This window comes from Mycteria americana, chromosome 6, assembly GCF_035582795.1.
Source record: "Mycteria americana isolate JAX WOST 10 ecotype Jacksonville Zoo and Gardens chromosome 6, USCA_MyAme_1.0, whole genome shotgun sequence".
In the NCBI taxonomy this organism is placed as follows: Eukaryota; Metazoa; Chordata; class Aves; order Ciconiiformes; family Ciconiidae; genus Mycteria; species Mycteria americana.
Window position 1 is genome coordinate 69,623,540 of NC_134370.1, and position 16,913 is coordinate 69,640,452.

The window sequence follows — 16,913 nt, forward strand, 5'->3', positions numbered from 1 at the left end:
GGAGGCGATGTCTGCATTAAAGGTGCAAGGCGAAGGTAAAACCATGGGGTTGTCAGGGCACTACGACGTATCGGGGTCCTTGCTCTGACCCGCCGCGGTGCCCGCTCGCCCCGCGCAGGCAGCGGCTCCATCGACGCGGACGAGCTGCGCGTGGTGCTGCGCTGGTGCCTACGGGAGAGCGCGATAGCCCTGCCTGAGGAGCGGCTGGGAGACCTCACCCTGGCACTCTTCGAGGCTGCCGACAAGGACCGCAGTGGCTCCATCACCTTCGAGGAGCTCAGGGAGGAGCTGGAGGGTTTCCCAGAGGTCATGGAGAACCTGACCATCAGGTAGCTGCGTCGGTGGGTCCTTCCGGCAGTCCCGCGGGGCTGGGGGTTCCCTTGTGAGCATGTGTTTCCTCCTGCGTGGAGGAACAAGCATGGGATTTATGCCCTCATTAAGGCTCTCGTGGGGTGCCCAGACCATGAGGTGCTTGGGCCAGCACTGGGAGCAACTCAAGCGCCTTGTGGTGCCAAGACGGGTGGAGGGCTCGGATCCAGGGCTGGGTGCAGGGATGGTGCCAAGCTGGGTGCTGGTCTTGGATGCAGGGATAGGTGCTAGGATGGGAGCAAGGATGGTGTTGGGATGGGTGCAGGGATGGGTGCAGAGATAGTGCTGGGATAGGTGCAGGGATGATGCCACGCTGGGTGCAGGGCTCGGATCCAGGGCTGGGTGCAGGGATGATGCTGAGATGGGTGCAGGGATGATGCCACGCTGGGTGCAGGGCTCAGATCCAGGGCTGGGTGCAGGGATGATGCCACACTGGGTGCAGGGCGGGCTCGCATCCAGGGCTGGGTGCAGGGATGGTGCTGGGATGGGTGCAGGGATGATGCCACGCTGGGTGCAGGGCTCGGATGCAGGGCTGGGTGCAGGGATGGTGCTGGGATGGGTGCAGGGACGATGCCACGCTAGGTGCAGGGCTGGGTACCAGCCTGTGTGCAGGGCTGCCCCAGCTCCCCTCTTTCTCCGGGCAAGGATCAATCCGATGCCTTTGCTCCCAGTGCAGCGAGCTGGCTGAAGCCCCCACCGCCCACGGAGAGAAGCCGCCGGCCACGCTACCTGACCCGGGCGTACTGGCACAACCACCGCAGCAAGCTCGCCTTCCTGGGGGGCTACGCCGGCCTCAACCTCCTGCTCTTCGCCCTGGCCGCCCTGCGGCACGCCGGCCTCGGCGGGTGGGTGGTGGTGGCCCGGGGCTGCGGGCAGTGCCTGAACTTCAACTGTGCCTTCCTCGCAGTGAGTGCCGGGTCCCAGGAGGGGTGCTGAGCTCACGGGGTGCGCGGGGTGAGGGTTACCTGGGCTATTTACAGTCACATTTACCCTGGGACCTTATCCCTGTGCCAGGGGCTCTTTGGAGGGCAGTAACTGGAGCCTGTGGACTTTTGCAGTTGTGGGACCAGGCTGTCTCCTCTAAATAACTAGATATAAATAACGGGTTAGCGAGGTTGTGAGCTCTTTGGAACAAGGGCACTCACGGCACCCTGCAGATGGGTCCTTGATTTCTGCCCTCTGGGTGCTCTCCAGGCTGACACCCTGTATTAGCAGGGAGCTGGCTCTGGAGCCCCAGGGGTCCAGCCCCTGGCTGAGCCCCCCAACATCCCCGACTGCCCCCTGGCATCTCCGATTGCCCCCAGCATCTCCGACTGCCCTTCTCCCTCTCCCCGAGGTGCTGATGCTGCGGAGGTGCCTGACCTGGCTGCGAGCTACCCCCGTCGCCAAGGTTTTGCCGCTGGACCAGCACGTTCTTTTCCACCAGCTCGTGGGGTACGTGGTGCTGGCGCTGGCAGCCGTTCACACGGGCGCCCACATCGCCAACTTCAGTAAGTAGCAGCTCCCGGGCAGGGGAGGCCCTTCGGCTGCAATGGGTTTATCGCCCCGTCAACCCTGCGGTGGGTTCCCCCCTTCCAGTCCCTCTGCTAAAGTGGAAAATGCCCCTCGGTGCAGGGGGCATCACCCACACTGATGCACTGATGAAAAGCTCCAGGGGCCTGGACTGAGCCCCAAGGGGGGATGCTCATGTCCCGGGGGGATGCACATGTCCTGGAGGGATGCACATATCCCGGGGCAGGAGGCACATGTCCCAGGGGGATGCAGATGTCCCAAGAGGGGATGGACATGTCCCAGGGGGGATGCACATGCCCTGGAAGGATGCAGATGTCCCAGGGAGGGGATGCACATGTCCTGGAGGGATGCAGATGTCCCAGGGAGCGGGATGCATGTGGCCGGGGGGAGGATGCACATGCTCCATGGAGGGGACACACATGTTCTGGGGGGTGGACATGTCCCAGGGAGCGGGGTACAAGGCCTGGGGAGGGGGTGCACATGCCCAGGGGGGCTGCGAGGCCGCAGGCAGGGTGCAGGCAGGGTGCAGGCAGCCGGGGGTGCGTGCGGTGCCGCACAGTCTGTGCGCTGTCTCTTATCCCCCTCTAGTGGCTTCCCAGCCGGGCAGCGAAGGGCTCCTGCTCTCCCCACGCAGCTCCCGAGTGGAGTCTGCACCCCACAGCCCTGCACCCCACAGCCCTGCACCCCACGGCCCCCCTCACCCCATGGTGGGGTGCCAGGGCTGCGCCCTGGGGCACAGGCAGCACAGCGGGGGAGCGCGTCTGCTTGCTCTACCCACCCTCGTGCGAAATGTCCCCCTTGCAACCACGCTGAGCCCGAGAAGGGGCTCTGGAAAGGAGAAATGTTGCATTTCTCAAAATAGCCGAGCAAAGCACTCGGGTGCTTCTTCGCTAAAAAAAAAAAACCCAGTTGGCAACAGTTCGGTGGGTGCAGCAGAAACCTGGGTGCGCAGAGGGTGGGTGCTGCGGGTGCCCCACGCCCCGTCCCAACCGTGCGTGTGCCCAGGCAGGCTGGCACGGCAGGACGGGCGCCATGCCCTCGCCGAGTACCTCTTGTCGGCACGGCCCGGCGTGGGGGGCCTGGGCGGCACGGCCTCGCAGACGGGGCTGGCGCTCCAGGGGCTGCTGGCCGCCATGCTCGCCTTCTCCAGCCCCTGCGTCCGACGGAGCGGCCACTTCGAGGTGGGTCCCGCCACGGCCCCGTGCCACCTGGAAAACCCCAACGGTGCCCAAAGCTGCTCTGTCTCAGGGAGCGGGGGAAGTGGGGCGAGGGTCCGGTGGGTGGGTGCCCATCCAGGTGCTGCCCCATGGGTGGGGGAGAGCTCTTGAGCTGGTGCGGTGCCCCCCGATACCTCCCTTGGACACCCGTGCCCTCCTCAGATTTGCAGTTTTGGGGTTTCCACACTTTTCTTCATCATTCGGGCTGCCTTTGCCTGCTGGGGTGCACTGGGATGCCCCGGCACTGCCTCGCCACGAAGCACCGTTTGGCTCTACCGCTTTGGGTTCATGCTCAGCTTCCCCTGTGCTCCCTGCCCGCAGGTCTTCTACTGGACCCACCTCTCCTACATCTCTGTCTGGACCCTCCTCATCCTCCACGGCCCCAACTTCTGGAAGTGGTTTGCGGTTCCCGGTTGCCTCTTCGCGCTGGAGAAGGTGCTTGGCTTGGCTTGGCGGCGTGCCGGGGGGCTGCGCATCGTGGAGGTCAACCTGCTCCCCTCCAAGGTCTGCGCCCGCGGGGCTCTCCGTGCCCCTTCCCACCTCCCTCCTGATGCTCTCCTCTTCTGAGAGCCAGAATAAAGGTGCTACGGTGCACAGAAATACCTTAATATCTGCAAAGGGTTTTGCAGTTCGGGGAAAAGGACTTTGCAAGTGACCGCGCTGGTTATTTGACGCAGGAGAAGAGGAGGGACAGTGGGACGTGGATGGGGGTGACGGCCCCCACGTGTTTGCACAGCGAGCGGGAAGGGGGATGCTCCCCCGGCCACGCGCGGGAGGGACAGGGCACAATGAATAGTTTATATGGAAAAGATGTGGGTTTGGGTTGCTTCGGGCGGCGTTGGTGAATGTTTGCAGCAAAAGGTGAAAGCAGTTTTTTTGTTTTCAAGCAATTTTTTTTAAATTTAGAATTTTGCCTATTTTTCAAGTAAAAACCCCTAAACAAAAAGAACAACAAAAGACAAAATGAAAACTGCTTTAAGTCTTAGTTTCTTCAAACAAAATTGTTGTTTGAGGCCAGCCCTAACTCAGATTTTGGTTTGATGGCGAAGCTGGGCAGTGAATAGGAGAACAAACCCCTTTCTGAGGCGGAAGCTGTAAGTCCGTCTCATCCTGGCTGCTTTTTAAAACGGGAGGCACAAACCCGGGTGCTCGTGGGCTGCAGGAGACCACCCCGGCAGAGACCAACCGGCGTGATGTGCCCGCTGGATGCTCCCGGCTTCTCTCCTCCTCCCTTTCCTCCAGGTGACTCACCTTGTGATCGAGAGACCGCAATTTTTCCACTACAAGCCCGGAGACTACATCTACCTGAACATCCCGGCCATCGCCGCCTACGAGTGGCACCCCTTCACCATCAGCAGTGCTCCCGAGCAGCAAGGTGATTGCCGATCCTTTGCTCGTTTGGCATCACCAGGATGTCGTTTTGCATCAGCGGGATGATGTTTTACATCACACAAGCCCCGTCAGGGTGGCTGGATCCCCTCTGAGGGTCATGCAAGAAGGTGTCCGTGCCCACGGAGCAGGGCAGCCTGCGTTCATGCGTGCCTCAGCTCCCCTGCCTCCATCGCTGCCTGCACATAAGTGCTATGTAAAAACACGTGCTCGGGTTCTTTCAAGCAAGGCGTGGGGGACTGATGGCACCCGAATGCCCTGCCCGGCTCCACGGGTGCGCAAGGTTTGGGATTTGGGCTTCACCCAGCTGTTAGAGCAAACCCAGTCCCCTGCTGCAAGCCCGGGGACTGAAATGAAGGACGTTGGTGGGGGTTGCTGCCGGGTGGCTGGGGCCGGAGCTGTGCGGTACTCAGCCCACGGTGCTGGGGCTGCAGGGCAGTTCCTTGTGTAGGATGCCCACCCACTGCTCCGCTTCATCCCGCAGAGACCCTCTGGCTGCACATCAGGTCGCTGGGCCAGTGGACCAACAAGCTGTACGAATACTTCCAGCAGCCCGAATCGCCCAGCCCGCGGCCGACGCCGCTCAGCAGGAGCCTGAGGGAGAAGAGATGCCGGTGCTGGGCGCAGGTCGGTGCCGATGGGGCTCAGCTTTCAGCAAACGCAGAGGTTAGACCTTAAAATGCTGCTGGTTGGCAGCCGTTTGCAAGGAGGGGGTGAGGACTCCCCATTGCACCCCCCGAGCAGGAAGGGCGACGCCTTCGCCAAGCTGAGGACCCCCCAGAGTCCCCATGGGTTTCTCAAGCCGACGTCCTCGTCTGGCACGTGCGGAGGGCTCTGCCGGACGCTCTGTCCCTGGCCAGCTCCAAAAAAGCAAAGAAGTGAGGACGGGTCCGGGCTGGATGCTCTCTGCTGAGCGGCTCCCCCCGGGGTCACCCCGCTTTTCAGCCGCCCCTGCAGCACCGGGCTGGGTGCTGGGGGTATCGCTCGTGGTGCGTGTCCCCTGCAAGGTGCTTGTGCAGCCTTGGAGGATTTCGTGTCCCGCCCCTCTGCCGGGACCGAGTGACCCCGACGGACGGGGCGTCGGATGCCCGCGAGCATCACAGCCAGCGAAGCCTTGGCCTTTGCCTTCCAGGAGGGTCTCTGCAGCCGGGCTGGCTCAGAGCGGGGGTCCGTGGCCACCGGCGGGGACGGAGCCGTTCGGCTGACGTTGTACAAAGCCACCGGCGCTGCTGCCCCAGGAGAGGAGGACCCGCCGGCGGGGGGGGTGAGCCCCATCTCCCACCCTCGCCCAGCGCCACCGAGACCCCCGCGCTCCCCGGGGGGCAGGGGCAGAGCCCCTGGTGCCTGCGGGGCGGGAGGGGGGGCTCTGCTCTCCCCAACACAGCAGCGGCTGGAGGACCAGCCTGGAGAAAGGAGGGGAAGCATGGCTTCCACATGGGCCAAAGCTCGTTAAAAACCTCTTTTTAAGAGAAATTTCTTGGATGTAAATTATGGCGATGCCAGGACGCTGAGAGCCACCGTTAGCGGCTTTTATCCCCCAACAGGAAAAGCTCTCAGGATATTGATTCTGTCTGGGCTGGAGGAGCAGTCCTTGCAGATAACGTATTTACATGCATCATTTTTAATGAGTTTCTCTCCCTCTCCCTCTTTTGCTCTTATCTGTCCCCTGGTGAGCAGAGGTTCCCCCCGCCTGCTCCCACCGCCCGGGCCATCGTGGTCCTTGGAAACCTCTTATTCACCCCCCCAACTTGTGCGGGGGTTTGGATAATTGCCTTTTTAATCAATACTCCAACTGATTACGATCTGGATAACATCATCAGGTGCCAGGTTCCTGGCGCTGGATGTCGGTGGGATGTCCCGCCAGAAGCGCGGGCACTGCGCTGAGCTTGGCTCAGGGGACGTGGCTGGAAGCGCGTGTGCAGCCCGGGTAAACCCAGCTGGGAAAAAAGCCACCCAAAAAGCAAACCCAGGGAAGAAGCGGGTTTAGCGTCAGCCATCACGGAGGGGTTAGGGGTGGGGAGGAGGAGGTGGTCACTGCTCTCTTTACCTTGCAGGTCTCCACCGGGCTGGGAGAGACCCATCGGCTCTGCAGCATCAAGGTGAGGGATACCTCGGTCCTTCCCCGGCTCCGGTGAGCAGGGCTGTGCTCGGCATCCTCAGGGGGACCCACGCGTGTGCCTGGCCACCCCACACGTGTCCCTGTGCACGGGTGGTCCCGCCTGGGGCTTCGTGCTCCTGCCTGGCCCCGTTCGCTGCCTCTGCTCCCATAAGAGACCCTAAATAGTGCCTGGGCTCCGTAAGCCCCCAATGCTTGCGCACTAACCCTCCTCCTATCCCCAGCCTAAGAGCTGTTTTAGCACCCACGGGCTGCTGGATCTCTCCCCGTTTCTCGTCTCCCCTAGTGCTACATCGACGGCCCCTACGGGACCCCGACACGGAGGATCTTCACCTCGGAGCACGCCGTGCTCATCGGCGCGGGCATCGGCATCACCCCCTTCGCCTCCATTTTGCAGAGCATCATGTACAGGTTGGTGCCGTAGCAGCAGCTCAGGCTGCGGTCACGCCAGCAGACCCCCAAAACGAGCTCTGACGTGGTTTTGGGAGGCCCGAGACGTGATGTATGCCATGCTAGACCCATCCTCTGGCACTTCTTCCTGCGGGATGAGCACCATGGGGCAGCACCCGTCACGGTTCCTCCTCAGTTCTAACCTTGGGACTCATGACACACGGCCACGAGACCCATAGCTGGGTCCTCCCTCAGTGTCAGGCTTCCCCCTGGGGATTTCTGCTGCAGGAAACCCGCTGGCAGGAGGTTGCCCGTGGGCATGCACCAGAGCTGCGAGGAACGGGTGCTCGGGGTCTCCCTGCAAAGGTCTGCTGGGGGCGGAGGGCTGTGGGCGGTGGGGCAGGCAGGGGCAGGCAGGGGCAGGCAGGGCTGCGTCTGCCCGTGCAGGTACCGCCGGCGAAAGCAGAGCTGCCCCAGCTGCCACTACTCGTGGTGCGAGGACCTGCGGGACGAGGAGATGACGCTCAGGAAGGTAGGAGCAGGCGGAGGGGGATGCGGGACCGAGGTTTACCCTGGGGACGGGGGCAGGACGGGGGTGGAGAGCCCATAAGCATCCCTTCCCGGTCCAGAAGGTCTGGGGAGGTGGGTGGCTGGATTTGGTCCCCGTGCTGCCTGCCAGCTCCGAAGCAGAGGCTGCTGTGTCCTTCCAGGTTGACTTCATCTGGATAAACCGGGACCAGAAGCACTTCGAGTGGTTCATCAGCCTGCTAACGAAGCTGGAAATGGAGCAGGCTGAGCAGGAGCCGGGAGGTGAGCGGGAGGCAGGGGCCGGCCAGTGCTGCCCGCTGACCCGGGGCTGGGCACCCCCATGCTCGGCATCACCCCCGGGACAGCCCAACCCGACCGAGGGAGCACTGTGCGGGGCTGGACCCCCTGTCCGCAGCCGGGCTCCCCTTGCACGCCCAGGGCGGTTTTTGGAGATGCACATGTACATGACATCGGCCCTCGGCAAGAACGACATGAAGGCCATCGGGCTGCAGATGGCCCTGGACCTGCTGGCCGCCAAGGAGCAGAGGGACTCGATCACGGGGCTGCGGACCAGGACCCAGCCCGGCCGCCCCGACTGGAACAAGGTGAGGGCTGGCCCTGCCCCGCTGCCAAAATCATGCTCATGGGAGGGGAGCCATGTCCCCCGAACCCCCTGTTTGCAGGGGACACCATGGCAGAGCCCCGTTTCGGAGCGGGAGGATGCACTGGGATATCCAGACCTGGGGAAGCCTCTCTCTCCCATGGGACAGCGAGTGCCGCGGGGGCTCGGGGAGGCTGAGCTGTGCCGGGCAGCAGCTGCCAAAGCAGGCAGGGATCCGGCCATCCCTGGGGCGGGAGCGGTCTGTGCCACCTCCTCGTCTCCTTTTGCCGGTGCCCTAGGTGTTTGGGAAGGTGGCGGAGGAGAAGAGAGGGAAAGTCCAGGTCTTCTTCTGTGGCTCGCCAGCGCTTGCCAAAGTCATCAGGGCTCACTGCGAACACTTCGGCTTCCGCTTCTTCAAAGAAAACTTCTAACCGCCAGCCCTTGCCTCCCTGCCTGCCCCTGCCAGCCCTAATGCACGGTGATGGGCTCGGGTGGCCAGATCCTGCTGCAGCACCCATGTTGGCTTCTGGCTGCTGCTCGGTCAGAGCTGGGGAGGGTGGGATGCATGGCGAGCACGGGACAGGGAGAGGAAGGGGCTGAGCTGGGCCATGGGGCTTTGGGGTGGAGGGTACGGGGTCTTGGAGCCATTCGGGGTGTCCTGGAGCATCCGTGCAGTGGTTTTGAGGGGGAAGGGACCAGCGTCCCAGAGCACTTTGGGATGGGGGGGATCAGGACAGGGTCCTGAAGCACCACTTTGCAGGGCTTGGGGATGGAGGGGATGGGGTCCTGCGTCCCCTCGCAGGGCTTGGGGATGGAGAGGATGGGGTCCTGCGTCCCCTCGCAGGGCTTGGGGATGGGGTCCTGCATCCCCTCGCAGGGCTTGGGGATGGAGCCCTTTGGGGACGGAGAGGATGAGTGCCCTCCATCGCCTCGCAGGCTTTGGGATGGAGCGGACAGGGTCCTGGAGCCCTCTGGGAGGGAGGAGATGGGTGTCCCGCAGCACCTCGCAGGGCTCCGGGGTGCCGGGTCGGGGTCCCGCAGGTCCCGGAGCGGAGCGGTGCCCACAGGAGGGCACTGCAGCCCCAGCTGCTCCTTTCCGGAGCGCACCGAACATTTTTCTGCAAAGACAAATAATTTGGCGGCCCTCTCCCATCCATCCCTTCCCAGCCCTGGTTTGCAGTGCAGAAAGGGTTTTGCTTCTTTTTGCATCAGGAAAACAGCTATTTCGGCCGTGCCGAGGGGGCCCGGCGCAGCCCCCCGCCTGGGGATGGCTGGTGGGACGGGGCCACTTCCAAAATGCTGGACCCCAGGGTGCGGGGATGCCCCCGCGCGTGGCCGGCAGCAGCGGTGGCCCGTGGGGACCCATCGCTGTTCAAAATAAACGGTGGTGTGAAGCTGCCTTCCCTGGCTGATTTATACGGCCTTTTACGGCCCGCCTGTGCAATACGCTGCGTAAAAAAAAAAAAAAAAGGAAAAGGAAAGATTAACGTAGATGAGACACTCATCTGATGGCAAAGGCGCCCATGGGGAAAGCAAAGTTTAACCCAGAGCCGGACACGGTGTGCTCCCGGCCATCCCGCAGAGCCCGTGCATCCCGGGCACGGCAACGCGGGTCCCGAGGGACCTGCGCCCTGGGAAGGCTCTGAGCACCCAGCCGTGCCGTGGGGCAGGATCGCGCCCCTCGGCGCGGTGGGAGCCCGCGGCGGAGGGACGCGTGCGGCACCCTGCGCCTCGCGGTCCCTGGGCCACCATGCTGTGCAGGACGGGTGCCGTGGCGTGGGTGCTGGAGGGGCGCGAGAGCCCAGCCCGGCCTGCAAGCGCAGCTGGGGCGGCCGCCAGCGCGCCCTGGGCTGCAGAGCCGGTGCGGTCCCTTGCCCTGCCCCTCGGCACTCGCCCCATCCACAACTTCGCTGCCCTTCCTGCTCCTTGCTGGGGCCGTTTTGGCCGGGATTTGATGCCTGAGCCCCGCTGCCTTCCAGAGCATCCGCCCCCACCCTGGGTCACTGCATCCGACGCTCCTTGTTTTGCCGGTGCGTTTGCCTGGGAGCGCTTGGTGTGTGTCCCCAGAGAAGCCTTGCCCTAGCCACGGCAGCCGCGGGAAGGTGTCAATCCAGCGGGAAGCCCAGGATGGAGCCCCGGGCGGCAGCGGGGGCTGAAGTCCCTTGTCCCCAGTGCCAGCAACAGTGCCGGGAGCTGCCCCCCTGCCGCCTTTTGCAGGCACGGCCTGAGCGAGGCAGAAATCCCCCAACGCTGGGACACGCACCTTCCCGCTCTTGTTTTTCTTGCTTTTCTTGCAACGGCAGCGAGACCCTGCCGTAGGCCTCCTGCACGAGGTAACGGGGGTGGCAGGTTGGCTGGGGTCACAGCCGGGACCCCCTGTGCCATGCTGTCAGTCCGCTCCACCGGCCTCGTCCCGGGCCCGCTGGGATGCCAGCACAGGGACCACCGAGCTTATCAGCTAGCCTAAATCGGTAGCTGATGTGGGAGGCAGCGAGGAGCTGGGCTGCGCCATCGGCTCCAGCGATACGGTGAAAGCTGGAGCCAGAGAGGAGAAATCATTTGACGTGGGGCCATGACATAAACTCTGCGGCTGAATCTGCCCCAGGCAGCACGACAGACGGGTTGGGTAACGATCCCCTCTGGGTTACACCCAGGGCTGACGCGTGATGGATGGAGAGACAGCAGAGAGCTCTCGGCGCCCCGTGAACGTGCAGCACGAGGTGAAGATCCCAAAGCCAAGTGTCGATTTTTCTTAACCCTGGCTAATGCGGGCTCCTTGCCTCCTCAGTTAGCGGCAGGATGGAAGTGTAGGGCAGCTCACTGAACCGAGCTCCTCCGGCGGTGTCGGCGTGGGAGAGGGGCTCCCCTTCCCTCTTCATCCCCCCCCATCCCTCTGACAACGTCTTCTCCAGCTTCACCTCCGGTCTCCTCAGCTCTGCGCTCCCCATCGCAGCTCCGTGTCCCTTCCAAGCTTCGGCCAAGGAAACCAAACCTGCTCAGGGTCTTTGCAAGCGAAAGGGAGCCTGGACGTGACCCCGAACCCATGGGCTGATCTTCTGGGGCACGGACCAGGGCGCCCGTTTAGCAGCATTGCCGCAATGGCAGCCCCCCGCGCCGTAATTAAGGGGGCTGTTTCAATCAGGGGGTGAGGTGAGATCCCGCTCGCCACGTCCAAGGGAAGATCAGGACAGCTGCAGCCTCCTGGGGCGTGCAGGGAAATAAATACCCCCCTGCACACGGAGTTACGGTATTTTAGGGATATCTTTCAGCTACGCTCCCGGACTGACTCCATTCATGTGCCTACATCTATGCTTTCACATTGCCAAAGATGCCAGGAAAAAAAAATTGTGGCTGTATATGGCAGCGTCACGTGGCCGAGGAAAACACACTCATCTCAATCATAAAGAAGAGTTAATTACATCTCCCCGCTCTCCCTACGTTTCGAAGCAATTATAAACAAAATGAATCATTATGCGTCTGCTGATAATCATATTCATTCCCCATCCCCACTGAATCGCAGGGTGCCGAAGCGCTCCGAGGCCTGCAGCATCTCCAAAGAAAATAAAGCAAATTTAGCTCTTTTTGAGCATCGTGGCACCAGGGTGCCCAAAGCAGAAGGATTTTTGGGGAGAAATCATGCAAAACACCCGAGAAACAGGGATGCCACCCTGATGGCAAGCATGCAGCCGTGCTTTCGAAGGGCGTGAAGGTCTTGCAAGCCGGGTGGGCTTTGATTTTTATTTTCCCTTTAGAGGAAAGCGTCGGTGTTTGGGGACACCGAGACGTATAGCGTGTCCGCTCTGCTGCTGGCAGGCTGCCCGCCAGCACGCGCGCCGCCGGCCTTTTGCAGTCGTGCATATGGTTCATCGGGAGGAATTTGGTTGCTCCTCCTGTTTCGGGGCTTGCAACGTGCAGGCACGCCGCACACCCCCCCCGGCACATTGCAGGAGGGAGTTTTGCTGCCCTGGAGCATGCAAGTATCTTGCAGGCTTTCAGCTGCCTGCTCCTGCCTGCTCCTGCCTGCAGTGGTACCGGCCTGCCCGCGCTCGCTCCCACCCCAGGGTTGTTTTCCATCGCTGGTGGGCAGGAGGGCAGGCTGATGCTCAGCAGATGGTGGGGAAACGCTCTCCAAGGGGGGATGGAGGCAGCATCAAGGTCACCGCTGACATGATGAATAATGAGCTGCTCACGTCCCAGCCATGGCGATGAAAAATTAATGAATTTCTTCCCCTTCCATCCGCAGAAGCTCCATCAGCTGCCATTTTTCCCCCCACATCTCCGGTTTGTCGGATGTTTCCTTTGGATCCGAGGAATAAATGCTTAAAAGATGTGAAAGTTGGGGAGGGGGATTGCTGCTGCTCACAGGGGTTCGGCCCTGGAGCGGGCACGGAGCTGGAGCAGTGGGGTACAGGCAGCTTCGGCTCCTTGGCCAAACCAAGCCACATCTGGGATGGGAACCGGTGCCCAGAGAGGGGCTGCTCTCCCTCTGAACCCGGGGTCCGCTTTGTTTTGGGGTTGTTTTTCATGTTAAAGCAACAGGAGGCTCCGAATCAGGAGCTGGGGAGGCAGGGGGTGAGGTTGGCTAATGATACACCTCCTGATTAATGCCTTCCCTTGGCTGGCTTCATTATTGTGATTACACTCCGGCTGTAGCATAGCAACAGCTAATTGTTGGTTGGATGCAAAGTGCATAATTCCCTGTATTAAAATTTTATTAAGATATAATTGCATTCATCTTGCAGCAGCGGATGCTTCAAAGATGCCGAGAAGAGGCAGCAGGGCTTGTCGGGGTGCTGCTGCGTTTACCCCGAGCCGCCGCTCCAGTTGATGGGGTTTTTTGAGCGGTGGTTGAGCCTCAGGACATCAGGTCTGGGTGTCGGGACGTCGGGGGTCTGCCGTGCCGAACCGGGGCTCGGCGCTGGGTTTCGGGTTGGAGAGGGCTGGCTGAGGGCACCTGGGCTGCGGCGTCTCTTGCACAGAATATCGCAGGCAGAATATCCCCTGGCAAACCCTCGATGTAATAAATTTTCATCCATTGGCAAACGAAAACGAGGATTGGAGAGGTGATGAAGCGCTGCCATGTATCGCTGCTGCTGGAGGGCTGCGAGGGGCAGCTGCCGTCAGCACAGGGAGGGTTTTGCAACCTGTTGTTAACAAGAAGCTAAAATAGAAGCTTACAGCTGCCGAAAGCCCTTTGCTCCCCCGGCACCGCGTCCCTGCTCCTCCGAAATCCAGACAGAGGGGGAAACCTTAAAGAAACTGTATTTATTAACAGTATGATCACACTTGGCATATTCTATTACTAAGTGGTCCTGGTACATAGATATTATTCACTTAAGTAATCAATCACTGCCAACAAATTACAGGATACAGGGAATGAAATTAGCAAAATGAACTATGGATGTAAAATTCATTTGAAATTCAATTTAGGAGCAACATTAGCTTTCAATTAGTCTGCCCAACTGTTTGAGCATCATTTTGTCTATCAGATTTTTAAATAAATGTAATTAACCTTTGCTGTTAAATTGTTGTTGATTTCATTGATATAATTATTATGCGACTCCTAATATTTTGCTTGGATGATATCTCATTAGCTGGTGGCTTCTAATTAGGGAAACGAAGGACCGGTGGTGATTTCTGGGTCTTCTTGTCCCCTCTGCCTGGTGGGGCAGGGGAGGGAGATGCTCCAGAGCCAGGAGTCTGGGTGTGAGATTTTGTTCAGGGAGGGGACTCTATCTGCTCCTACCGTCCCCAGCACAACCAGTCCCAAACTGGTCGAGCTGGGGACGGAGGAGCAGGGGGTGCCAGGGCTGCTGCAATGCACCGTGTGTGGCCGCAGTGGTAAATTCAGGATTAAATGAAGTTCTTATTTTTGGGCAGTAAAAACTGTTTTGAAAGCGGACGATTCCCTGCAGAAAAGAGGGTTGGGGAATATCCCGCGGCAGCGGGGAGCGAGAGGCTCTGCCGCAGCCGTCGCCGGCCGCGCTTCCCCCCGCTGCCCTCCTGCCCGGCTTTCGAGAGGGGAGATGGATGAGATGGAGGAGTTAATTAAAGAGCAGTAACTCGTTACAGCCTCATTGGAAGAGCCGGGGGGTCTCCGCAGCTGCGTGGGGCTGGGATGCTCCCCGGGTCACGGGCAGCCCCCATTCACAACCAACAGCCCCAATAGTTGTTTTCCCCCCCAAAAAGCGAAATATCTTTGACAGTCACTTAACTCCCACAAGTTATTTTTAACAGATACAGCTTTCCCCCTTCAGCTACATGGAGTTTTGCAAGGTTATAAATCAAGCTAATATCTGATATATAGGACTAATTCTGCCCCTGTTGAAGCCGATGGAAATGTTTCCATTGACGTCAGCAGGAGCAGGATTGATCTCCGTGCGTGGACTATTTGTTCCTGAGGTTTTAAGAATTCATTTCCTCCTTCCATTGCCAGAGACAGATAGCAGCAGTGGAGGTAGAGGAGTCATCTAATAACCACATATTAATACATGAATCATCAGCTTAGAGCCCAGTGCGGGAGGAGGCTGAAAAGAGAATAACTGAGCTTGATATCGGGCTGGCGGAAAGAAAGGATTTCGCAGCCGGGGCACAGCAGCTAATCTGCAACAAGATAATAATTGCAATGTAAATTTTTTTACGCTAGCTCGCGAACCGCATCTTTTAAGCTCTATTTAAATGCATTACGGTAGACGGGGCCACTGCTGAAATCCTTTATCCCGTGCTGGAACAAGAGCACCTGCGCTATTTCTTTACAATACACTTTGAGGACACTATTTGCTTTTGGATAGACTCCTAACAGCACTTAAACAAGCCAGGACAGCAGACGTGCCGTCACGCCGGCGTGGGGCGGGCAGAAAGGGGCCTTGAAGTTTTACCCGGACACCTTATTTTTACTATTGCATTTTAATGAAGGAAACGGTCAATTTTTTTTTCCTTTAATGACACCTCCCGTACAGCACTTCATGAACTTCTCACATGAAAGCAGAAAGATGTATTCTGCTCGACCTATTACATCCGCGAAAGTATGTAAAAGCATCGATGGGATTTTGAACTCATTTGCAATGGAAATTTCCCGGCGCGGCTGGCTCCGGTCGCACGCTCCCTCTGCGCACAAAGAGGAACAGCGGAAGGCAATAACCTTTCATTATCTTAAAATCTCTTTGCATTTTACCCTATGATTTTGTTTTCACGGTGTGTGACAAATAAGACTAACGAACAACTTAGACAAAGGAGCGGGGTGTGTATGTGTGTTTATTGCCATGGAAACAACCTTTGGGCCAAGCTAAAAGAAGAATTAAGACTACTCCTGCTTTGCAAAGCCACCAGAATCCCAACGTTTGAGAGGTGCCTGCAGCACACAGCCTTCACCAGCTCACGCAACATAACCAAAGGTCAGCATCCAGTTCTGCGCTTTTTACTTTATAGCACATTCTTACTTACATAAGTGCACCCCGGTAATGCACCAAGCGACACACGCACCCCGCTTCCACCGCTGCTTGTTTCCCAGACCTCGCACACCGTCTGCCAGCGCTCTCTTGTATTTGTGCTGGAGAAGACCCAAGGACCGTGCTTTGCATCCGCGGGGTGAAGCGGTGAAGGTGGCGTGGCAATGCTGAGTCCTCGCCTCTAGTAAATACCTTCCCGGGTCTGCTAATGAGTAATGAAGATAATGCTGTAATTAAGACGCTCACTGAGTGTCTTCTTACTTGGTTAATTTAAAATCAGTGGAAGGTCAATCCACCATTTCCAGCTCCTGGAAACCCACCGTTTCCAGCTCCCTAAACCTGGATTTTAGCACGGGGAGCCTGTAGTGGTATAAAAGACCTGGAGGCAGGCGGGCTTGCACGATGGGGGCGGCGAATCCCCATGCCCGGCACCTCCACACGACCCCTGCACAAACCAGGCTGGGAGGGCCGACCCAGGCGGTGCAGCTGGGACGTGCGAAGGGCCCGGTGCCGAGACCTGGCCCACCTTGTCACAGCACCAGCACGGGGCAAAGGCTTTTTGGAGCTGGTGGTTGAGCTTTGGGGAAAACCAGCCCCCAGGGCTGCGTGGGTGCAGGGGAAGGGAGCGGCGAACTGCCGGCGGAGCGGAGAGGGCAAGGCTGCGAAATACAAAGGAGGGTGTTGCAAGAAGCAGAGTGCAAGGTTGTGCAAACCCATCCGGGCAGGATCCAGCCTTTGGGCGGCCAAGCGCTGCTTGCACTAAGCCAAACAGCTTTGCAGAAGCTGCTGGAAAAAGTTAAAAGCAGCTCAAGAGAAATTCGGTCCCTGGGTCACCGTCCCCTGCGCGGGGATGAGGAGTTTTATTTTTGGAGGGAGAGTTTGGGTATCTCTGGCTTGGATGCCCCTGAGAAGACAAAGGACAGCGGCACACAAGTTAACGCATCACCTAACGTTACAGCAAAGGGTTAGGGAGGAGATTTCCACATGCTGAATAGAAACAAATAAAAATTAGTTCATCTCTTTACCTTCCCTTCAAGGAGAACTAGACAAAAAAAGTACAGTTCAGATTTGTAACAGGTGAAGCTTGCCATCGCTCGGGAAGCCACGGTGCAGCTGCAAACCTACCAGGTCTCACCGAGGGAACTCACACCCTAACAGGGGCCTGGGAAGGCGGGAGCCGCCCGCCGCGCCACAGCGAAGCGCCGGCCGGAGGGGTCCGCTCCTCCGCAGGAAAACGCGCGCCCTCCCGCAGAAAGACACTTTGCTACGGGGTTGCTAAAGTTCTGACAGGTTCTTTTAATTAAAAAACCCCTCACAGAGGATTTTAATTAAAAAAATCCAGT

General features: G+C 59.4%; 1 protein-coding gene across 1 annotated transcript in view; it reads left to right on the plus strand.

Moving 5' to 3' along the window:
* Positions 1–8,646, plus strand: part of NOX5 (NADPH oxidase 5) — a 52,796-nt gene extending 44,150 nt beyond the window's left edge. Inside the window, exons 6-21 of the mRNA XM_075506631.1 lie at positions 119–329; positions 1,041–1,275; positions 1,706–1,859; positions 2,887–3,062; positions 3,420–3,602; positions 4,341–4,473; positions 4,972–5,153; positions 5,232–5,365; positions 5,556–5,935; positions 6,032–6,156; positions 6,425–6,586; positions 6,890–7,014; positions 7,441–7,525; positions 7,704–7,803; positions 7,960–8,126; positions 8,422–8,646. Coding sequence (XP_075362746.1) covers positions 119–329; positions 1,041–1,275; positions 1,706–1,859; positions 2,887–3,062; positions 3,420–3,602; positions 4,341–4,473; positions 4,972–5,153; positions 5,232–5,365; positions 5,556–5,935; positions 6,032–6,156; positions 6,425–6,586; positions 6,890–7,014; positions 7,441–7,525; positions 7,704–7,803; positions 7,960–8,126; positions 8,422–8,553 — 2,684 coding nt within the window. The 3' untranslated portion in view covers positions 8,554–8,646. The remainder of the gene's footprint in view (positions 1–118; positions 330–1,040; positions 1,276–1,705; positions 1,860–2,886; positions 3,063–3,419; positions 3,603–4,340; positions 4,474–4,971; positions 5,154–5,231; positions 5,366–5,555; positions 5,936–6,031; positions 6,157–6,424; positions 6,587–6,889; positions 7,015–7,440; positions 7,526–7,703; positions 7,804–7,959; positions 8,127–8,421) is intronic.
* Positions 8,647–16,913: the final 8,267 nt, after the last annotated feature.